This window comes from Nannobrachium achirus (assembly GCF_963921795.1).
Source record: "Nannobrachium achirus genome assembly, chromosome: 6".
Lineage (NCBI taxonomy): Eukaryota > Metazoa > Chordata > Actinopteri > Myctophiformes > Myctophidae > Nannobrachium > Nannobrachium achirus.
Window position 1 is genome coordinate 13,675,880 of NC_137815.1, and position 25,363 is coordinate 13,701,242.

The 25,363-nt window shown below is 42.7% G+C and overlaps 1 protein-coding gene across 1 annotated transcript in view; it reads left to right on the forward strand.

Annotated features, from left to right (window-relative positions):
• The window catches only part of tafa1b (TAFA chemokine like family member 1b), a gene marked incomplete at both ends in the record, with an annotated part of 281,657 nt that extends 261,142 nt beyond the window's left edge, over positions 1–20,515 (forward strand). Inside the window, 2 exons of the mRNA XM_080728535.1 lie at positions 17,119–17,243; positions 20,489–20,515. Coding sequence (XP_080584661.1) covers positions 17,119–17,243; positions 20,489–20,515 — 152 coding nt within the window. The remainder of the gene's footprint in view (positions 1–17,118; positions 17,244–20,488) is intronic.
• Between the last annotated feature and the right edge of the window lie 4,848 nt (positions 20,516–25,363).

The window sequence follows — 25,363 nt, forward strand, 5'->3', positions numbered from 1 at the left end:
GGGTTCCCGAAGGGTTCTCAGTTCGAATCCGGGCTCCCCCTGAGTTAATGTCGAAGAGTCCTTGAGCAAGACTCTGAACCCCTAATTGCTCCCAGTGAGTAGGTTGGTGCTTTGCATGGTTTCCTCCGCCACCGGTGTATGAATGTGTGCGTGAATGGGTGAATGTAATGCACAATCTATGTAAAGTGCTTTGGATAAAAGCGCTATATAAATGCACCATTTACCATTTACCACACCAAAGGTCCCCAGGCACAGTGGTTGAGAAACACTGGCCTAGTAAACTGACTAGTCTGGGTGCTATTGACCCTGATGTCTATCATGTGTGCACGACACGTGCCTGAGACCATTACCACAATAACAGAAGCTCTGTTCCCCTTTCTAGTTTGATATGGCCTTCAACAGTACAATAGCCTACAATACAAAACAGAACAGAACAATATTGACTCCTTGGAATATTAAAGGTGATACACCATGCATTTAAAAAGTATTTATGTCATATTGTTTATGTCCCAAAAACGTTTTTCAAAAGGTTTGAGGCTAAATTACCACTCCTGAATAGAGAGCCTCTCTCATTTTGAATGGCTCTCAGAGCATTTCAGCTGCAGTACCACCTTTGGCTTGAACTGCGCCACCCCCCCAAAATCTTTTTGAAAAAAAATATTTTTTTTGAAAAAAAAAAATCTTTTGAAAAATATTTTTTTTGAAAATAAAAATAAAAAAAATCTTCAAAAACGGCCGATGATGACGTCACAATCGGCAGCAAATCTGGACAGCCTGTTTTAAGAACCTGTGGGATACTTTTAACCTTTGCCTTCTCAAAACCAGAGAAAGACACAACGGTCAGAAATGGGACTTTGTGAGGATAGAAGGTGCTAGTGGGACCCCAAAAAAAGGTTTTAAAAAAGGAAAAGTGAAATTTCATGGTGTATCACCTTTAAGAAGCCAAGTATAAGGTAGAGGAGTGCACTTGCTTGACTGAAGTGTTAGATACTGTGCAGTGCATACAGTACAGTCAGTCACGTTGCATCAGTGGAGTGGACGACTGCCTCACCGCCTACAGAACACACCTTGGAACACAGGGAAACAATGGATTCTCACTCTGTGTTATCATGTGTTATATTAAACAACATGGCAATGTTAATTACTGTACCTTTCACTGCTTTCATGGCTGCGACATTGAATGAACATCACGTTCCCTTATTGAACATCACGTTCGATAAGTCTCATATATTGTTATACACAGCTCAGTATGTGGTGGGAAATACTCAATACTGCAATGCAGAAATAGTCTGTTACAAGTAAAGGTCCGGAATTCAAAAATGTATTTGAGTAAAAGAACAAAAGTATTGGTATCAAAATGTACTTAAAGTAGCAATTGTAAAAGTACTCAATATGCAGAATGTCCGATTTCACAAGTTTTCAAATGGATAAAATGGATAAATATCGTTTGAAAATAGCAGGTCTACAAGCTCACAATGTGTCGCGATGCGACTCATTGTGGGCTTGTAGATCGGCTAATTTCGAATGGCCAAAAAGTATTTGGGGCTGAAGGCTGTAGTAACTATAAAGTTTTCAAATAATTGTAGTGGAGCAAAAAGTGCAATATCTGTCTCTGAGATGTAACGGAGTAGAAGGAAAAGTATTGAAAATTGGAAATAAAAAAGGAATTAAGTACCGTACTTGAGTACATGTAAAGATGTGCCATTTCAAAACGTTAACATTACCTGTTCTTAGTTGCATTTCTTCCTGGAAATACAAGTTTTCCAAGGTTCTTTTCACTGTTTAGCCTTGCTAATGCTTCTCTTTCGTTAGTGAAAACAAAGGTCACTTTTCGACACTTCTTTTCATTGGAAAAAATAAGCTGAACAGCATTTACATAACACCTTTACAAATGCCCTCCTTTCTCACTGTCAATGTTCTAACAATTTACTGACAATCCACTGTCTTTGCCGAAGGCATGACTTGTGAAGTTCTCGAGTGGCATCATCTGTACGTTCCACCACTGAGTACAGTATGTGGTCAGCAACACGACCACACTGCCTGAGGCGACGGACAGCGGGAGTGTATCATATGATAGAAAACAATAGCTCATTAAAAGACACCTTTACAAACGCACACAGACACGCACACAAACAAACAGGCAGGGTTGAGGGGAAGAAACTGTAGCGTGGTTACATTACAGCTACAGCTTGGTAGCAATGGTAGTTGTGGGGTAATAATAGTCCCCGAATGAGAAGAAAGAGGCCGCACAATCCTCAGCCACGATGCAAATAATTTATTTAAAATAAATAAATAATTTGCATCATGGCTGAAGAGTTGTGCGGCCTCTTTCTTCTCATTCAGTGTTATCTGTGCTCCTCCTTATGTGCTTTCGTAATAATAGTCCCCAACATAACAGGGTAATAGTAGGATAATCCCAAAGTAACAGCTCAGTGATAACTATTGCAGAAATAGTCTGTTACAAGTACACGTTTGCTATTAAAAATGTACTTGAGCAAAGGTATAAAAGTATTGGCGTCAAAATATACTTAAAGTACCAAAAGTAAAGTACACATCATTATGCAGGACCCATTTCACATGTAGATCGTCTATTTTCAATAAGCCGAAGTATATACTGTACAGTATAGGGCTGAAGTGATTAATGTATGTTTTATAATAGTAATCAAAATCTACAAAGCAAGGTAGTAAAGTTTTAAAATAATTGTAGTGGAGTAAAAGTAAAACGTTTGCCTCTGAGATGTAGTGGAGTAGAATTAAAATTATTGATAATTGGTATCATCCAGTAAGTAAAAATATCTTGAAAAGTACAGTACTTGAGCAAATGTTAATATCCCACCACTGATGATTGGTGGCATGTTTACCAAAAAGAGCAAGCTTTGGAAATCATAGCCAATCAGAATGGAATCTGAAAGGCCTACATCTTGATCACATGAGAGAATAATAATTATGTACTTCATGTGAGGTTTGGACAGAACCTGTAGCAGTAGTAGCACTAATTGTGTTTAGAAGAAAACGCAAAATGGTGGAAAATCTTGTTGGTATATTATATGGGGAGTTGCCATGGTGAATCCAATGATGTGGGAAGTGAGGACGCTGGCGTTGACTGTTCGCCGCTTCACTTCCCAATGTATGAATGAATGGAACATTGTAAGCGCTTTGAGTTCGCAACTTGCTTAGAAAAGCGCTATAAAAATGCAATCCATTATTAATGAACCCAAGGAATCCAAAAAGGTGCTTGTACTAGCTACGTTTCAAGAGTTATATGGCAAAGATGTGAAGCAGCCAATATTTTTTTAAGATTATCTGCTCACAGACAGACAGACTCACATAAAACATAGTCCATGTTCCAGGCCATTCCGGCCAGGCACAGACAGACAATAGCAATAGGGTAGTAGGGTAACGCCATGGTAACGACTCAGTCATAATAGCAGGGTAATAGTAGGGAAATACCAATGGTTACTGGCTTGGAAATAACAGGCTTGACGGTACAATCTGAACCTTGAGCTTTTGTCTGCCAGGGAAGAAAATTACCCTCACCTTTTTCAGCCTACGCTAAGAGACGTGGTCACCCAGCACTCAACTACCCTCAAAGTTCTACCATGAGTCGTGTGTTTTTTTTTTTTTTGCTGCAGCGTAGTATTTTCCTTGACACCTCCAGTGTCCCACTAAGAATTCTGCGTGTAGATTGAGAAACAAATATAAAAAATAGTAGGGCATTAACGAAAAAGTCGACAAGTTGACTCCCACCAGCACCGGCGCCTAACTCTGTCTCCACTAGGGGGAGCACGAATCCTTTTTTTTTTTTCTTTTTTTTTTTTTGGCGCCGCTTCAAAATCGGTTATTTGCGGTTATAAAGTCGTCTAAAATGGGTCTAAAATGAGTCTAAAATGGGTCTAAAATGAGTCGAGCACTGCTGGGACACGAACCGCGGTCCGCGGGGCACCCAACAAGCCAACACACAATGTTCGCACAACAAAACCACACTGACCACAAGTCCACAACCATGACCAAAGATCTGCAACCAGCAGCTACCAATATTTACAAGCAAGCAAGCATCTCATCACACGCGCGCGCGCACACACACACACACACACACACACACACACACACACACGGAGGAGGAGAGGAGAGGCTGGCTAACCACAGTGAACAGTTAGTTAAATAAAGCCATGTCTTACCTTGAGAAAATGACAAGAAAATATCCAATTTTATATTGAGGTGCCCAGAAGAAAGTTCCTTGGAGGCACACAACACAACGTGTCATGTCAAATAGTCCATACTACTTCTGTGTAGATAACAATGATTTATTACTTCCAGGGCCAGGCAGGAACATACAGCATAAACGTCACGTTTTCACTATTAATCCACTTGTATTAACTTAACTTCTCACTAATATATTCTCCCCAGCATTACACCCGCACATTCACTTCCGCGCTGGTCCCAAAACACAGCGTCAACGTCATCCCGTACTGCTCCTAAGCCCGCCCCCTTAAAGGCACAGGCTTGCATATTGATATAACACAGTAGACCTAATACCTCCCGCCCCCCATTCGCTGTGATTGGTTTAGAACTTAGAAGCCATGCTATGGGTGCTTCAAAGGGTCAAACAAGGCGAATTTCTGACGTTCTTCTTCTTAATCACATTTTGTGATTATATGATCGTAAATAAATAAAAGGAGGGAGGGGGAGCCGGGCTCCCCCTAGTGGCAAATAGGGGGAGCCATTGCTCCCCTTGGCTCTATTGAATAGGCGCCAGTGCCCACCAGACAAAGTCGAAAGTCGAAGTTTAAAAAAAGAAAAAGAAAAAAAAAAAAAAAAAAACGTTCTACTGTGAAAATAGCAGATCTACATGCTCACAACGCCTTGCGATGCGAGGCGTTGTGAGCATGTAGATCGGCTATTTTCACAATTTCTGCCTTTATACCGGTATATTTGACAATTTGGACAATGTTTAATTTGCCATTTTAGAGGTATTAAAAAGTCCTTAAATTGGCACTTTAGAAATGTGCAGATACCCTCTATACACTTAAACTTTATGTTGGTTTGTTTACAGTTGAGTGAGAAAACAAATGTTTCACATTAAGTTAATGATCCGAGGACCCCCCAAAATAATTGGGGGGATGTGTGTGATGTGATGACGTCATCAAACGATAAAGTCGACTTCAACTCAACTTTTTACTGAGTCGAGTCGACTTGCAAAAATCACAAGTCGTTAATGCCCTAGCGTGGAAGAATATTTCTTTGTGCTTACATCTTGGAAAACGAATTAACTTAGCAAGAGAAGTACTCATTGTTCACCCATGAATATTCACATATGTACGCACAAACATGAACAAGAGTATAAAGAGTCACAGACACCCAGACATGAGTCTACGTGTGTGCCGTCTGCGCGCACACACAGTAGTTATTTTGTTCAGCATTTATCTTAATTATGTTCATTACAAAAGCTTCGGTAATTAGAATTCAGAGGAAACCGAGGCAAATGGTAATAGTCTGAATAGCTAATCAAAAGTTCACTTCAATTTCCCTATGGTACATTAAACCCATTCAGAACAGGTACACATTATTGTGTATCGTTATTTTATGCTTTAACTATTGAAAAATAGCAGATCTACAAGCTTGTAGATCTGCTATTTTTGAAAAATCGTGAAAATTAGAATTTTGACCCGATTCTAAGTGTCTTTTGAATCCTTCAAAGATTTGTTGAAAAACCTGTGCTTCTATGTCAGCAATCTGGCCAGCCATCGTCAAAGAAAGGGTCCTTTTCACTTCAACTGGAGCTCAGTTAGTCTGTTCTTGAGAGACTACTATGTCAGTGGTTCTCAAAACTTTTCATGTGAAGGACCCCCAAAATGATATTTATTTGGCCACGGACCCGCATCTCAAAATATTTAGTTCCAGGGACCACCCAGAAGCAAAATGTGAGTTACAAACGTTCGCTTTGAAAATACATATATTATTCAAAGATTTGCACACATTTTCACGACTTTTTCAAAAATAGCAGATCTACAAGCTCGCAGCGCGGCACTCGGTGCCGCGCTGTGAGCTTGTATATCTGCTATTTTTCACTGGTTAAAGCATTCAATAATTCTAGGCCTAAATGGGTTAAAGTATACTGTACATATTATCTAAGTGTGTCGTCTCTGAGTGCGACAGAGATTAATGCAGGAATAATGTGTGTGACCTCAGGGCCAAGGATCTCGGTGTGAGTTCCATTGTAATTATACTCGGCCCCTGAAACCTTCCAATACTCCCTTACTGCCATCACACAATGGTCGCTCTCATTCTGCACAACATTCAAAAGCCCCCGTCTCTGTAGAAATGATGATATCTTTTTATTAAATAAACATATTCATTAAAAACGTGTTTTTCAGTGGTGATGGAGATGGGCAGCGATTGATTCATTAATTGATTAACATTGGTTGGCTGGCTGGCTGGCTGGCTGGCTGGCTGGCTGGCTGACTGAATGAATGAATGAATGAATGAATGAATGAATGAATGAATGAATGAATGAATGAATGAATTTAGGGAAAGTAGTTGACGTGGTACTGTAGTTCACTATTATCTAGTTAGAGGCATTGATCATGGTCCCCTAAATCAGTGGTTCTCAAACTTTTTGGGCTTCAGTACCCACTTTTCTGATTGCTGAATCCAAGTTTCCCCTTTAATCGATTTTGATTAGAAAATACTGACCACAAAAGTCCAGTTTTATGTCAATGTGTCGAAAATAAAAGTAGCCTATTGTTTTCTATTCAGTAACAGTTGTGCTAGTCCAAATTTGGTTGAAAGCTTTACAGAGCAGCACGTTCACATACATATGTCAATGTATTATTTATGAGTAAACATAGGGGTACACAATTGCACGTCCCCCCTTTTGATAAACACTGCCCTAAATGAACTCCTGGAGAACAAGCATGAAAATGTAAACCATCATTGCTTTTTTACTCCTGCAGATGATCAATTCTTTGGCACTGGTGCTAAGTCATAGGAAAACCATCATTTTGTGGTGATTCATTTAAAAAAAGTCCAGTTAAGCAGTAGGAGGCTGCCCCCAGGTAAAAACAAAAAAACAACAACATTGGCTGCAGTATTAAGTATTCGTTGAGCCCCGCGGACAAACGCTCACATTTTGACACGGACACAGGGCAGCGATCAATTCTGTTCCTCATCCGTCGAGGTGATTAAACATACCACTACTTGGCAGCAACTTGTCGTCTGCCTTCAATCCGTCACTGTGCGGGGCTCACGACTGATCTGACGGATGCACATGTAAGAGGCCCTTCCTCTTCATGTTTTTCAATCTATTCCGAGCCCAATCTCCAGCCTCTTGTTTGTCCATCAAAGCTTAAAGACTGAGCCTGCCGTCCGGGCCCTTCCATCTCCAAATCAAAACGCACCGTTTGGTCTCCTGAAAGCAGACGTTGTCGCTTTTCATGACGGTGATTATTCCGCAGCCATCTGTCATCGCTCGCCGGGATGAAGTGACTTCCTCCGTGCAGATCTATGTGCTTTCAACTGGGGATGCGAGCGCGGTGCTAAATTAGATCGTTGACATTGCACGGACTGCTGCCCCTTTAGGGCTGACAGGGGATGGAGGAGAGTATTTTCTGCTCCCCGGGGAGGGGAATTAAATGTTGCAGCTTCACCCAGCTGATGGCAGCTCTGATGGCTTTGATGAGAACATGGATGGGGGGGGGGGGGCACTAGAGTTAAGTGTCTTGCACAGAGACTTTGACACGTATACTGGGTGAGCCAGAGGTCCTAGCGGCCACCTTCTGATCAGCGGACGGTCTCTATACCCACTCAGCTATAGCTATATCTAACTGTTAGTAAGACGCCTCAGGGCAACATGCGACCTCGCCCTCCACATTGGGACAGGGATCTCCATATATGGGCATAAAACGTATGTTATTAGTAAAGCCAAGCAGGGCCTTGGCGAGTTAGGGCCTGGGGATCTCCATATATGGGCATAAGGGTGTCGCCACCATGGCTGTCTGTCTGCATGCTGATGTCATACTCTGACGTCATAGTACTGACATCACAGACTGATACAATGGGTATTGCACAACTGGACATCAATGGTGACTGTTCTGCCCAACGAGCACCGTTCTGGGTTCTCCAACATTACTTCTTCTTTCGTGTATCACCGTCCTTGATGATTGGTTGACGTCATTTTATTTCACAAGATTTCTTGTTACTTAGGGGAGGCCTTGGGGCTGGCTGTCGTCTTCTCCCCCTTGCTGACGTCGGCTTAGGCAGGGTGTGAACCACTCACCTTCCGCATGAAGGGCATATGCACTAACACCTACACCAACGTCGCTCCCAACATTACTTCTGAGAAACCTATATTCAATCCCTCATATACTGTAAGTGTGCATACCCCCCCGGGCACAGGACTAGTGTACTATTTGCTGTAGCTATGAGACAAATGTCCAACCCATGAGGGGAAACGGGAAAGAACAGTGATTTGCTGGCAGACCAACACATTACACCCCCCTGTGCTGATCATCATCTGGAGAGAGAGAGAGGACTTCAGGCGAAACACACTGTCGGTGAGCGTTTGAGGTCAATGGGTCATCAGGGAGCGAGGCATGGATCCCAGCCCAGGGATGGCTCTCCTCCAGCGGTCAAGGTCACGACCACGTGTCCTCCTGGCCTGGGTACATGCCTGGACATGTAGCAGTGCGTGGCCACATTAAGCCTGGCTCCGTCTCCTCTCTTTCCCCTGGCTCTCTGACCGAAACATGTCATTAATACAGAGCTTCCCAAGCTCTCACATGGGCTGGCGGTTGACTTCTGCTGTACCGTTTTAAAGTGGCACATTAAGGCAAAGATGATATTATGACAAGGGTCTTCAACAGGGGGTCCGGGACCCCGACGGGGTCCTCAGAGTTACTACAGGGGGTCCTCCAAATCTTTGTGAGATAGAAATGTTTTTTTCTCCTTTTTTATATTAACCACTTGAACCCTAGTGTCCATATTCGGAGAACTTTAGCTCAAAATAGCAGATCTACAAGCTCACAACGCCTCATGCTACTTGCAGAAACTCACTGTAATTTGGTGTTTTCATTGTTTGTTTTGGTAGACCAGGGGGGTTTGGGGTGTCTACCAAAACAAAAAACAAAATACAGCGAGAGAGCAATGTTGGTTGTGCAGGTAAACACTTAGAAACTGCTGGTATAGAGGGAAATTGTGGTATATTGCTTCTAGGTTAAAGTATAATGTATAGGTATAAATAAATAAAGATGACAATTACAGGGTCTTTCTCAAGAAATCGAGCCCATTATTCATAACACATGCTCAGTGGTGGAAGAAATACTCTGCTATTTTACTTAAGTAAAAGTATCAATACCACAATGCAGAAATACTCTGTTACAAGTAAAAGGCATGTGTTCAAAATGTTAATTGAGACTTTGACAAAAGTATTGGCATCAAAATATACTTGAAGTACCAAAAGTAATAATTGCAGTGGAGTAAAACTACAATATTTGCCTCTGAGATGCAGTTCGGTGGTAAGTATTTATTGGAAATTGGAAATACTTCAGTAAAGTAAAAATACCTCAAAAGTATACTTATACTTGAAGGAGTAGTTCACCCCCAGAATGACTTTTTATCAATTACTCATGCCATAGAGACTTCAGTTCAATAATATATTTTTGTATGTGTCGCATTCCTAAGACAAAAATGTGATTATAGTAAATTTACCCCCATTGATTCCGGATGGGGACCCAAAAGCATGGCACTGGATGGGGATACCGTCAGGGTAAGTTTACTATAATCGCATTTTTTGTCTTAGGACTGCAACAAAAAACAAGAAATATTATTGAACTCAAGTCTCCATGGCATAAGTAATCACTAGAAAAAAGTAATTTTGGGGGTGGACCACTCCTTTAAGTACTGTGCTTGGGTAAATGTACTTTACACTACTGCATAATATCGTCGTTGTCGGGCGGAAACCTCGTATCTCCAAGTTTCAAATGTGTACGTTCTTTCGCAAAGCAAAGCCCTGCTTCATCGTACAAGGCCGTCGCAAAAAAGTAGTGAAAACAGCAGTTCTACAAGCACACAACGCCTCGCGGTGCGAGGCGTTGTGTGCTTGTAGATCTGCTGTTTTCACTAGTTTAAATCATTTTTAAAATGATAAATGCAAAATGGTTATGGACATACAAGGTTTTCACCCGACAATGACGATATGCTTCTCATAGTCAGATCTTGTTATGTGAAACAATGACACAGAATCAGGTTCTTAAAATCAGACACTGAGTAATGATCATAGCGGCAAATGATGCCAGAGCTGCTGTAGATTACGTACCTTCACAGTTACATAATCAGTATACTTTTAGAGCAAAACTTTTAAGCTCCCGTTATATAAAGCGGCTTTGCCACACATATGCCACACACTGCAAGAGGTAAAACCGGTGTGCCGTGACGTGCGGTAAATACAGCCCATTTGTATTTTGTGCAAAGCAGGCCTCATATTTCAACACCTCTCTCACGCACAGGCACATTTTAATCTCAGCTGTCCCATTCTGGCTTCCCTTTCTCTTTCTCCCTTTCACCTTTCTCTCTCTCTTACCCCGTCTCCCTTTCCCATTTCAAAGGATTGATTTTTGCTTCACACCTATTACTTTACCATTTTCAATTTCAAGTGGATTCTGCATTCACACCGCTGAATATAAATCCTCTACCCAGGTCTGGGAGTGTACCGGTAATCATAAAAAACGTTTCCCGGTTCCTCTCGCGCTCTCAGACAGACGAGGGGGGGGAAAGGCCGTAAAACAGTGTCACATATCTCAACGGCGGCATCACGGCCAATAATCAGTTGAAGAACCTGATGTGATGCGTGCGTCGTGGTAGCCACCCCCGGCCTGAAGCCACAACACTTCCAAACCGATTATGAAACAATAAGGTGGGATGTTGATTCCTGCCAGCGCACAAAATTGCTATCATCATCGCTAACCCTAACCTGAAACCTTGCGTGTTCATGTTTATCTCCTCCAGGCTGGAACGGCCGGGTGGGGGCAGGGAATGTGTTTTTTTCGCCCCCACGATTATGTCTGCGAGTCTGTATGTCTTTCTCAGCTATAGTCGATCTGCGTGCAACTTTGCAAGCACACTCACTCACAGTAGGCCAAGGAAGTACTGTATACCTCCATGGCAATTTTGTTCAAATCGGCCTCATGGCCACGATATAATAGGACACTTCACCTTTTGGCTTATAAAGCCCCTTTTCGACTGCAGCTTTAGCACCACACTACACCGCACCACATAAAAATATCTACATTTTCCATTACACAAAAGTACCTCTATCGGTAAGAAACAAATTGACCCTTTTAATTGTGATTATAATACAATATACACTTGTATTACAACTATCCTAATTATAATGCACTATAATGGATTATAACTGTGATTATAATACACTATAAAGTATTAATATAGTAATGATAATTATAATACACTATAATAGACTATAACAGTGATTATAACACAATAGAATCTATTATCATATCCTGGTGGTCTAAATGAAAAGTCAGTGAGTGATCAGTCATTATGAAGTGTTTGCCCCTGTTTGATCTAGCTCGGACCTACTCTGGATTGGATATTTTAGTACCACGTTTAGTACCACTTTCACACCACTCTACCCAGGTCCTTGTAGTGGAAAACCTGGCACAAGTGGGTGGTGTGGAGTGGTGTGGTGCTTTTTTTCCCTTCTTTTTTAGCCTGGGATCACTTCACTTTTCCGGCTTGTAACCGGTCTGGAGCGGAAACCACAAAACATGTTGTCATGTTGTAGTCCTCAAAGGACTACAATTTGCCGGAACTATCCCCCGGAAACAGTTTTAACCCAAAATAATTCCCCTGCGCTCAAGGACATACTTTTAGGGGCCTACCTATACCTAATAAACTCCTTGATGCGGAGTAGTTTTGCTTTTGAAAAAATCGTTTGGTATATGCATCTTTTAGTCCAACTCGTAGCGACTGGCAAGACTACACTAGGCTACTCGAGCATTTTAATAGGGATTGGGGAAACAAACGGGGGGAACCAAATCAAAGCGACGCCGCTTCTTCTAGTGGTTTCCACGCTTTAGGCGGAAACCAAACGGCCTGTTGTGAACGAACACCAGGCTTTCCCCCAGAAAGCCTGGTGGGCGAGGTTACCTGAAAAGTAAGGGTTTTGTACATACAAGGTTTCAGCCCGACAGCGACCATGGGCTAGCGGAGATGCCATTGATATTTACCCCGTGGCAGTGGAGAGCCCGAGAGGGGATGGTTTGGCCGGTCATGCGGGGCAATTAGCAATCTGTGGTAAACAGCCATAGGGGAGCCCTAGGGGTAGAGGGGAGGTAAAAGATCCACAACAATCCATTTCTGCTTCCTCAAAGTTCAGGGGGAGAGTGCATGGGGAAGAGGAAATGTGGATTCTCCTTCAAGATAAAAAATATATATCTATATACTGTTTGTACTGATGGAGAAAAATGCTACATGTGTTGGAAATAGTGTTTGGAGTTTTCAAAAAAAAAACACCCAAAAAAAATCAGAGAACGGAATGCATTCGTTCATTCATTTATTGCGGAAATTAATATTGCAATGTATTATGATTATAAATTCTATTTTGGAAGTTTCCAACATAGAATTTATAATCGTAATACATTGCAATATTAATTTTAGACCTCACAGTTGGTTATCACATAAGACATTTGATCCAGTTACAACATTTCACAGATTATAACAAATGTAAGGGAATGCTGTGTATGAACAAAAGAGAAACCAATCTCCTCATTTTGGGATGCTTGTCTGCTTGATTAATAATAAAGTGGTATTTACTGTAGAAATGTTCTTGTTCTTCACTGGTGATGGTTTTACTTGTTTTTGCTATGCACACACACGCTTACATGTGAACACACATACTGTACAAAGTACCGGCACAAACTGGCTACAGAAACGGTTGGAGGGAAGGCTGGGCAGACGAGAAGATGAGAAGGTATTTGTTTTTGTGGAATGGCTGAAGGAAGGATTTACTCTGCATTAATGAGAGGCAATTAGTTTTGATTAGAATATGAGATTACTCCCCCTGCATGCCATGGTGGCTCTATCAAAACAGACTCCGAGTAATGATTAATCTCTGTTTGTACAATTATTGCTAAACGCAACGGGCCCGTTGTTTAACGGAAAAGAGCGGGGGGGTTTTATTACAGTGACGTGGCTGGGTTGTCTAATATGCTGGCTGCACACTAGACGAGTTTCAAATATTAAACGATACAAAAATAATGTGGGAGACCACAGATATAACGATGGATTTTTCTTAGAACACAAACACCAGGGACTTGAGATCAAAATAATATTCCTCCCTACTGAAGTCAGATACTGGAACTAAGCCTAAAACAAAAGGTGCCGCATTTCCCTCACCCAAACATTATGTTTGCCAAGCCTTCACTTCTACATCCACCGTACTGGAACACCTTATGTCAATGCACAACTAAACTTTTATATTTCATATAAAAAAAAAAGATGTATCTCCATGGTAACGCCTCACTTCACAGGCAGAGAAGAAACATTTTAAAACTAGGTTGGCTTTAACAACCCATTCAGAACGGGTACACATTATTGTGTATCATTATTTTATGCTTTAACTATTGAAAAATAGCAGATATACAAGCTCGGTGCCGCGCTGCGAGCTTGTAGATCTGCTATTTTTGAAAAATCGTGTAAATATGAATTTTGACCCCATTCTATAAGTGTCTTTTAAATCCTTCTAAGATTTTTTGAAAAACCTATGTTTCTGTCAGCAATCTGGCCAGCCATTGTCAAAGAAAAGGTCCTTTTCACTTAAATGGAGCTCAGTTAGTCTGTTCTTGAGAGACTACTATATGTCAGTGGTTCTCAAACCTTTTCATGTGAAGGACCCCCACAATGATATGTATTTGGCCACGGACCCGCATCTCAAAATATTTAGTTCCAGGGACCACCCAGAAGCAAAATTTGAGTTACTAACGTTCGCTTTGAAAATACATATATTCAAAGATTTGCACACATTTTCACGACTTTTTCAAAAAATAGCAGATCTACAAGCTCGCAGCGCGGCACTCGGTGCCGCGCTGTGAGCTTGTATATCTGCTATTTTTCACTGGTTAAAGCATTCAATAATTCTAGGCCTAAATGGGTTAACTTGACTGATGTGGTTAATTTAGTTTTTATTTGGATTTGATTCAGAAGAATCAGGGGATTGATCTTAGAGGGGGTATTTCACTTTAAAAAGACGTCTGGTCATTCTAACATCTACTTAAGGCTTTTGGCGTAAAGCCCAGACGGTTTTTAATTTGCTTGATTCAACATTTAGATATTTGAGATTACTATGATCAGATATCAAAATGTTTAATCACAGTGCTTTAAATGCAATAAACCCTTTAAGGTGAATGATCATGTGAGAGATGTATTTTTACCCGATCAGTTGACGTGTTTTAAGAGAAAATAACGTAATGCATTCTTTTCATATTTACACGGATATTTCAGATCTGACGAGGTGAATAACATTGTAGCATTAGTATTTGATGCTGCCATGTCAGCTCACACTCATTGGCTAATGCAGGTTTCTGTTCAACATTCCATTGCTGTTCTCTTCCAACTACAAGTTGTAAACATCAAACATGCCTAATATCTATGACTCAGAATCTGGGAGACTTCAATCCAGTCTGGGGGGGAGGGACATTAAAATCATGTCTGTGAACCCCATCACACTGTGACTACAATAATTTGAGTAGAAAATCGGTCGAGTTCAGCCTCAAACCATGAAAACGAAGAGCGAATCGAACCCAAAATTGGGGCAAGTATTAAAGAGACAATCCATGGGACAATCCAAGCGGTCGCTTTGATCCACAACAACGACAACGACAACATAGTGTCGGCAGAAATGATAGCGCCTCACCCCACAGAGGTTAGGGTTAGGGTTAGGCATAGTTTTACTGAGGTTAAGGTTAGGGTTAGAGTTAGGCATAGTAAGCTAATGGCTAAACACAGCTGAGCTAGCCTAGTAGATAAACAAAGAAAGAGGGGTCGCAAACGAGTGACGTCAGCGACTACTCAAGTGAATGGCTGTTGTCGCCATCTCATGGTGACTATGCAGAATTACATAGGCGCGCTGATAAGAGACTATCAAAGTGAATTGATCCAGGTGGTGGTAGGGATGTGTGGTGAACGACAAAACGAGTGCTCTTACCACGATCTAACTGAGTTACCCAATCGAACTGTAACATACAGTATACGATATCTCTGAAAAGGAATATCGTAGAGTCATTTATCACCATATCGCCCACCCCTATACCACACAGTGTCTGTGTCCAAAGATCCAATACAGTTGGCAGTGACGTGCTGGCCATTGGGAATAGCGGGACAACTCCCGAACGGCCGGTTCATTAGGAAAAACATTTAAAATAAAATGTCGGCCGTTGTTCCATTTTGGGGGCTGGGCGGCCAACAAAGTAAATCGTCACTGTCGGGCAGAAACCTCGTATTTCCAAGTTTCAAATTTGTAGTGAAAACAGCCGATCTACAAGCACACAACGCCTCGCACCCACGAGGCGTTGTGTGCTTGTAGATCGGCTGTTTTCACTAGTTTAAATCATATATAAAATGATAAATACAAAACAAACAGTTTTGGACATGCAAGGTTTACACCCGACAACAGGGCCAGATTAACCCTTCATGGTGCCCTGGTGCTTGGACCGTGTTTGGTGCCCCCCCCCCCCCCCCCCAAGCGCGCGCGCTGGCGACCTGCGGTAGCCGCTGGCGCGGACACACACGGCCGCTTAGACATAGATAGGAACAGAGAAAGTCATTATGAGGACGGACACACACACACACACACACACACACACACACACACACACACACACACACACACACACACACACACACACACACACACACACACACACACACACACACACACACACACACACACACACACACACACACACACACACACACACACACACACACACACACACACACACACACACACACACACACACACCACTGCTCACTTCAAACTTGGTTTGATTTTTTTTTCCCTAATCGTGTGGTCTCATTTGTTATATGAGATACATAAAGGTTTCCTGTGCAAATAAGCCTTAAAGCTTACTAGGATATCCTTTTAGTTGACCTTGTACCAGTGAACTTTGAAACTGTACCTTTTCCTATGCAAACTTATAATAGTCTTCAATCAATCAAACAATCGGGATAGATAGCACCTTAACTCTGCAGTCAGCACTGAGGCGCTCCAACCAGTTGTGCATACTACTAGTATCCACCAAACATTTCCTCAAAACTCTTAAGTGTAACCACTAACCAGTCATTACAGACAGCAACGTTAGCTTAGCTTAGCTTAGCTCATGTGAATATTTTGTGTTTACAGTGAAAAACACTACAATACACTAATACCGGTAATGTAATTTCCTCTTCATAGCACTTAAAACACAGACAGCAGGGCATAGCATGAACCATTATGTATTCTCCACATATTTACCTGAAACAGGGAGAAGAGTGTATGGAACAACACAGATGTCTTCTCTCATTCAAAGGTCTGTAGCATAGCAGACTCCATCTCAGAGTAGGTCATTACAGGCATTACTAGCCGATTCTCTTCACTATAGTATAGAAATACTATGAAATACAATGAATCAACTAGGGAAAAAGAAGGAAAGAAGGGGGGCACTGGGAAAACCACTCCTACAAACAAACCTCCTCGCTAATGGGGAGGAGGGAAAAAAAAGATGCGGGGAAAAAAGCATGCTTGAGCCTTGAGGATGGTGCCCCCTTGTGGTTTGATGCCCCGTGCTGCAGCGCCTTCAGCCCGTGCATAAGTCCGGCCATGCCCGACAACGACGAAATATAACTCATGTAATTGACCCACTGGCTTGTCACTTTGTCACAAATCTTTGAGTAGCAGCAGCGCTATAGAGAGAGATCTCTCTCTATGGCGCGTAATGAGGGCCTCTCTAACTCTTTTTCCCGGGCTGAATCAGGGGCCCAGCATGTCCCTGACAGTTGGTGTGTGTACAGTTTCACGTAAGGTCAGGTGATCTAACCACCAACCTGTCTCTCTCCTCCCCCGTGCAGCGTCCATTGTGATTGGGAAGTGGTGGTGTGAGATGGAGCCGTGTCTGGAGGGAGAGGAGTGCAAGACCCTGCCTGACAACTCTGGATGGATGTGCTCCTCCGGGAACAAGATCAAAACCACCAGGGTGAGAACGAAACATCCACACCACACCAAACACGCCTTAACACGTCTATACGCACATGGGTTCGATTTACCCAGGGGGGGTGGGGGTGGGGAGGGAGGTAAATCCATGCACCGAGTGCTGCTGCGCTGCGAGCTTGTTAGATCTGCTATTTTTGAAAAATTGTGAACATCTTGTGCAAGTGTTTGAATATTTTTGACCCGATTCTATTAAATGTCTTCTAAATCCGTCTTCTAAATCAGTGGTTCTCAAACGTTTTCATGTCAAGGACCCCCACAATTACATGTATTTGGCCGCGGACCCCCATCTCAAAATATGTTGTTCCAGGAGTCCCCCAGAAGCAAATATTTGAGTTACAAACGTTCGCTTTTAAAAAGATATATTCAAAGACGCGATTTTTCAAAAAATAGCAGATCTACAAGCTCGCAGCGCGGCTCTCGGTGCCGCGCTGCGAGCTTCTAGATCTGCTGTTTTTCAATAGTTAAAGCATTAAATAAATCTAGGCCTAAATGGGTTCATTTCTATCGCCAATGGGGATTTGTTTTATCACTGCTTCTGGTCAGACTGTATTAAATATGTGCATTTCCTTTTGGGAAATGTAGACGTTCTGATATGTTAAATACATTTATACCACAATTTTGCAATTTCATTTCAAAATGTATGTTAACCATATTGACTTGGCGTCCTTTCAAGAACATTTAAAACATTGTCCTCGTTTACTGCAAAAATAGCAGATTCACAAGAATGCAATGCATTGTTAGATGTGCTACTTTCGCTACTTGTTGTCGTATGATGAAATGTATTCAAGCCTTCCCCCCGCTTTTCCCCTTGTTCAAATCGAACCCAGTGCATGCATGCACAGACCTGTAGATAAACACATGCAAGGCAAGCATGCACGCTCACAAACACACAACACACACACGAGCACACAGACGCACAACACCTCCACAAAGCGTGCACCTGAAGTAACAGGCAGGTTTCCCTGCCTACTGCAAATAAACCTCTCATCTGTTACTTAAGAGGTTAGTCAGTGGCAGAAGAAGCAGCCACATTTTGCTGCTTTGATACGGAGACGGACTGACTAATGGTTTGCTTTGGCACAGCTCCTCTGCCACTCGCCCGCTGCACATTTAACCCCAGAGTCGTCTGCCAGTCTAAACCAAGCACCTGATGTGTGTTTAAAAGGTTGCGCAACAAAAGCCTGCGGTGTATTGACAAAGACACGCACGGCATATGGCCGAGCTCTTGTTAAAAGGAGAGGTGGATTCCCGTTCCGCTGCGAGCGAGCGACCTTTTCCGGGGCGCTAAGCTAGAAAACAGCAAACATAAACCCGAGCGATAAACGCGCGGGTAGTCTCCGCTGCCTCGGGGTCGTGATCCTCACAAAAATAAAGTTAACAACCGTACTGCATCTTTTTTTTTTTCATTTCTGGCGCTCTCTCTCCCGACCCTGTAAGGGAGACACTGTGACACTGAGGGGCCTATGCAAATCATGGAGGCAGTTAAGTCCCCGAAGTCAGCACAGTCCAGCACTCCATGACAGGTTGATCACCCAATTTGTATTCATTCGATCGAGTCCCCCCTCACATCACCTCACCCCCCCTTCACACTGCGAACCGACGGCACCCCCGCCCCTCTCCGCACCTCTCCGCCTGCGTTCTCTCAGTGCTCGGTTGGAATGGCGGCGGCCATGACTTTGAATAGAAGCAGAGACTAATGTACTAATGTCGCCATGGAGGGAAAAAGGGCGGCGGGGACGGCAGCCGGTGAAGGTTAGACCACATGGGGCTTCCCAAGGTTGTTCCGCCTGCTTATATAGATATAAAAGCCATTCTCCTCCCCCCCCCGAATCCCACCAACCTCACCCCAGGCTTTCAATTGTGGGGGAAGAAGTTGACTGAAAGGGCTTTTTTTCTTCTTTTTTTTTACCAGCCTGTCAAGGTAAGGCACTTGAATTGCATCTCTGATTCGACATGCATTCCTTTGCACAGTTGGAGAAAGATTCAGCTTAAAATGGCTAGTGATTGCATTGATATAAAGCCCATTGATTTCCCTTACATTCTCCAGAGATGTACTATAGTAGTTCAGACGGCAGATATCAGAACAGAAATGGAAAGAATTTAAGCCCTAGCTCTAAAAGTGGATTTTTTTGGGAGACAGCCAATAGGCATAGAGCTGCTTTTCTACACTAAAATCCAGAGTGTTCGTCTGACTCGCAGCGTACAAACGGAACCAAGTGGACACTTTAGAGCAGGGGTGTCCAAAGTGCGGCCCGGGGGGCCAAATGCGGCCCAATGACACATTTTATGCGGCCCGCGGCTTCATTCTTAAATTGTACTACAAACGGCCTGCCAGCACTGTCAAACAAGAATATCTTATGGTAGGATTCCTTGTTCCCTGTTGTCTCGTGCTGAAGGGGTCAAAGAAAGGTGATTTTTTCTTTCTTATATTTTTTACCTTGCACGTCTGGTTACATTTGGTAATGTGAGTTATTTGTGTTTTGTTCAGAGCACACACCTGACAAAAAACCATTGATATTAAATATCGATGATGACAGTTAAATACATTTTTAATTGCGATGCATATGTATGTGACTTTGTTATGGTCCGACCGAATGCAAATTTTTAGGAGACATAGTCTGCCCTTGCATGGGTGTTTTAATATGTTCTAATGCGGCCCCCTTTGAAAAAGGTTTGGACGCCCCTGCTTTAAGCTGCGTCCAAACCTGGATAGTTTGAGCGACGCGATTACATACAAAGTGAATGCAAAGACGAGACAACGCACGACCGAGCGTGGCGCGAACGATCCGAAAGGGGTGGCGCGAACGGTCGCTTCGGTATCTTCGCCTCACTTGAAAAAATCCAACTGAAGCGACCTTCGCTTCACCCCCACTCCACCCATCATGTCCTGACAGCCAATCAGTGTTGATGTTGTCACATCAACGCTGACACAGACATGATTTTGGTGTTTGGAGTTGGGACTCCCTTTTTTCGGGGTGTTTCGCCTTGATTCCAACGGCAGCCTACAGGACATGATTTTTTTTTTACCTACGCGGACCTGCGCGACCAAAGTGAAGCGATAGAAGCGACTAGAATAGAAGAAATAGCTTCAGGTTTGTACCCAGCTTTAGAGGTCCATTTGGTTCCATTTTGTTCACTCTCTGGGTTAACACGAACACTCTGCGGATTTTACTGCGTCCGTACCCAATATACACGTGTCCTTTTCTCTTGACCCCTCTCTCTTTGCAGAACACCCAGCCATACTCCCCCTTTTAGCTTCCGGAAGCAAAATGCACGGGATGCTTCAACAGAAAATTGAGCTGCATTCTTGCTTCTGTAAAGGTTAGTCTCTCTCTATCTCTCTCTCTCTCTCTCTCTGAAGCCGTTCTCTCGTTTTCTTTTCCTTTTATTTTATTATCTCCCCCCTCTCTCTTCACACTCGGTGTGTGCAGTGCACTTCAGCGTTGAGCCGTAGGAACGAGAGCCACTCACGTTCCTCGTTTAACCCAAATACTTCAGCGAGGAGAGAAACCAAACAATCATGGGTGTGTTTACATGCTGTGCATGATTAGGCAGGCGTGACACAAATGCAGAACAACACGCTGCTGCCCTCACAGGAAAAAAAAGGGGGAAAAAAGAGAATCATTGCCGGTAACACATGCAAAAGGAGTTTGACGCAATATTGTGTACTAGCATGCATAACTAACTCCCCCACATGATTTTGGGGGGTGGTGACAACGTTGACAATTAAGTTACAAGTTAATGACTTATTAGACCTTTTTAATGGAGTAGTTCACCCCCAAAATGACTTTTTTTCTATTGATTACTCACACCAGGAGACTTGAGTTGATTAATTTTTTTTATATTTGTCACATTCCTTAGACACACATTTAATTAAAGTCAATTTACCCCCATTGATTCCGGATGGGGACACAAATGCATTTGGGTCCCCATCCAGAATCAATTGGGGTAAATTTACTATAATAAATGTTTTGTCGGGGCACCCGCTGGCCTGGTGGTCAAGGCGCATACCATATACTAGGCTATGATGCCTGCTGGCGTCGCCGGTTCGATTCCCGGTCCGGATGACCTTTGCCGCGTGTCGTTCCCCATCTCTCTCCCCATTTCCTGTCGGTCTACTGTCCTATCAATAAAGGCATAAAAAGCCCAGAAAACAAGTCTTAAAAAAATAATACTAATAATAAATGTTTTGTCTCGGGAATGTGACAAAAAAACAACAAATGTTATTGAACTCAGGTCTCTATGGAAAAAAAGTCATTTTGGGGGTGAACTACTCCTTTAATACCTCAGAATGAATTAAAAGTAAAAGACCATTACTGCATCAAATCAACAAACTACCGTATACTATAAAAACGGTGTGTTTTTTGGGTGTGGAACCCGGGGGGGTGGGTAGTGGCCTGAAAAGGTTGAGAACCACTGAGCCAGCTAACTAGCACATGTAGAACATGCACACACGTGTGCGCACACGCGCGCACGCACGCACACACACAGAGACTCTAGCAAGCCCGGTCCGGCCCTGCGCAGAACAACGCGCGCCCGTCTCAGATCAGTGTGTAATGACAGGATCAGTTCTCGTCTCCCTTTCATTGCGTCCTTTGTTCCGTGTCCTGTTTTTTTCTCTCCCTATCAGTCAGTCACTGTGCGGGTTTGATTACAGCGCCTTGTACCAGTCTGCCAATCCCATTATGCACTACTAATCTGTGACACACTCAGCGCTCCTGTGTGTGTGTGTGTGTGTGTGTGTGTGTGTGTGTGTGTGTGTGTGTGTGCAGGGGCGTCACAAGGGGGGGGGGGGGGCGGGGGAGTGGGACTGAGTTACTAGGGCCCAAGGTGGAGGGGCCTTAATTATTATTTTATACTTTAGCTATTGAAAAATAGCAGATCATATACAAGCTCACAGCGCGGCACTCTCGGTGCCGCGCTGCGAGCTTGTAGATCTGCTATTTTTTGAAAATGTGTGCAAATCTTTGTATGTATTTTTAAGCAAACATTTGCTTCTGGGGGGTCCCTGGAACAACATATTTTGAGTTGGGGGTCGGTGGCCAAATACATATCATTTTGGAGGTCCTTCACGTGAAAAAGTTTGACATATGTTTTCAAAAAACTATTCAAAGACTTGCACAAATGTTCACGATTTTTCAAAAATAGCAAATCTACAAGCTTACGAGCTTGTACATCTGCTATTTTTCAATAGTTAAAGCACAAAATAACGTGTAATAATGCGTTCCCAGTCTAAATAAATGGGTTAAACCCCCTCCCCCTATGAAGAACATTCATGGGGGGCCCGCAGTGAATCCTTGTACCCAGGGCCCAGAATTTGGTGCGACACCCGTGTGTGTGTGTGTGTGTGCGTGTGTGTGTGCGTGCGTGTGTGTGTGTGTGTTTGTTTGGAGACCCCGTGGGCATGCCTCCTCCTCCTCCCACTCATTGTGTGGTCTGGTATGGGGGACCCCTCGGTGTCTGGGTCCCTCAGCGAGGGTCTTAGTTCTAGACACAGCTATCAGTGGCCAGCACAGACTGAGCACTGCAGACGACAGCACATGAAAGGCTTTTTATGTTGCTCTCTCTCTCTCTCTCTCTCTCTCTCTCTGTTTTAAATGAGCGTCCCTCCCCTCATTCAGCTTGGGCTTTCGGTTCCAAAATGGCCTCATTAAATTTGTGTTCTCCGTGACCACAAACAAGCCACTGAGAACTCACAGCACGACGACTGTTTTATTGTCGTTTTCATGATTCCTTCTTTCCAATATTGAAATTTCCCCCATTTTCTCTCGGAAAAAGCAGAGACAATCAGTGAAGCTTTGTTTTCAGGCGCACGCACGCACACACACGCTGCCACGCACATGTCACACGTCGCACATGTCACACACGCGTGCGCACACACACACACACACACACACATGCACACGCACACACACAGTGGTGGAAAACTGTTTTACTGCTATATAGAAATACTCTGGAATTCAAAACGTACTTGAGTAAAAGTACGAAAGTATTGGTATCAAAATGTACTTAAAGCACCAAATGTAAAAGTACAACATTTTTTAAAATAGCAGATCTACAAGCTCACAACGCGTCACACCGCGAAGGCGTTGTGAGCTTGTAGATCAGCTATTTTCAAATAGCCACTCTATGAAATGGGGCTAAAGTGGATTCATGTTTTATAATATAATCATTTATATCTGCAAAGTAACTATAGTAACAAAAGGTTTCAAATGATTGTAGTGGAGTAAAAGTACAATATTTGGATCCGAGATGTAGTGGAGTAGAAGAAGTAAAAGTAACTTTAGTAACTTTAGTTTTTTACAACAAGGGTTCATATTTTAGATTGTAATTAAAGAAAATAAAATATGAGTGTTAAAATGATTATATTTACTTCTTTCTATTGTTTTAGAGATTCTTATTTCAGTGGTTGGGGGCATGCGTACAAGTGGCTAAATATGTCATTTTACAAAGAATAAGCACATTCCCTAGATACAACGCAACCTTTCATGGTTGGATGTGACTTATGGGGGCTAGAAGTGTTACTGTAAATAGCAATCAAGAAACTGCTGGCTTATTGCGTCTAAAAAGACATATTTAGCCACTTGTACCCATGCCCCACATTTCAGCACGGTAAACGCGATAAAACAATAGAACGAAGCAAATGAAAACATTTTAACACTCACTTTTTCTTTTCTCTAATTACGATCTAAAATATGAACCCTTGTTGTAAAAAAACAAAGTAGTCCTTTAAGTAAATGTACTTAGTTACTTTCCACCACTGGAAATGTTGGCATGAAAGTGAGATGCAGGAGAAGGCAGTTCTTGACAGCCTTGTTCTCTCTCTCTCCTTGTCTTTCTTTATGTCTTTCAGAGACCTGTTCTGTAGCGGTCTTGTATGGGGGAGAGAGAGAGAGAGAGAGAATCACAGTGAGAGCCAGACTCTTGGGCCCCCACCTTCCAAAATACAGATCTACACATTACCCGCTCCGCTGGCTAAATAGATCAATGCCTTGCCTTCTCTGCTCCTGCCAAACAATTACACACCTTGACAGAGAGAGAGAGAGAAAGGGGGAGAGAGAGAGATATTCCGTACAGCAGAGCAGGGGTCTTCAACGTTTTCAGGCCAAGGACCCCTTAGCTGAGAGAGAGATAAAGCAGGGACCCCCACTACATATTGTATAAAATTGTGTTGCAGATTTTCATAGACTTGTTTGACAGCACTGTCATCAGTCTATGTTGAATTCGTGTCAATGTGTTATTTATTCCATACATTTAACCACTACTTACTTCAGTACTTCGTCTGATCTTTTTTTTTTTTTTTTTTTTTTACAAACCTATTTGCTGAAAACAACAGATCTACAAGCTCTCAAGCTTGTAGATCTGCTATTTTTGGCCTAAGTTCTCCTCGAAATAGGGATGCGAGGGTTCAAGTTGTCCATTTAAAATGCGTATCCTATCACACAAAGATTTTGCGGGCCCCCTGTAGTAACTCTGAGGACCCCCTAGGGGTCCCGGACCCCCTGTTGAAGACCCCTACAATCGAGAGACCCCTTTTACGATTGGGATACATCTGCTCCCTTTTTTATTAGTGAAAAGAGAACTATTATTACCTAGTGCAGTGGTTCTCAACCTGTTCAGGCCTCGACCCCCACCCTGACGAGCACTAAGAGTTGAGGCATTGCATTTTGTATAACACGGTTATATTGTGAAAATAGCAGATCTACATGCTCACAAGTCAGCATGTAGATCTGCTATTTTCACAATGTCTGCCTCTAATATTAGGCCAATGTTTAATTTGTGATGTTAGAGGCATTCAAAAGTCCTTAAATTGTCATTTTAGAAACGCGCAGATACCCTCTACACTTGAACTTTATTTTGGTCTGTTTACAGTTGAGTGAGAAAACAATGTTGCACATTAAAGGCCCACTTCACCTCTGGTACAACCAGATCTTATTTTATTGTTGTTTGGGACACGATCAACACAATCCCGAGTAATTTTTTGTGTTCAACCTGTGTTTTGAGATATTTTAGTATTTCAGCATGACTAGTGATGGATTTTGCATCATATGATGCAGCATGATAATGCAAAATGCATCATATGATGCAAAATGCATCATCATT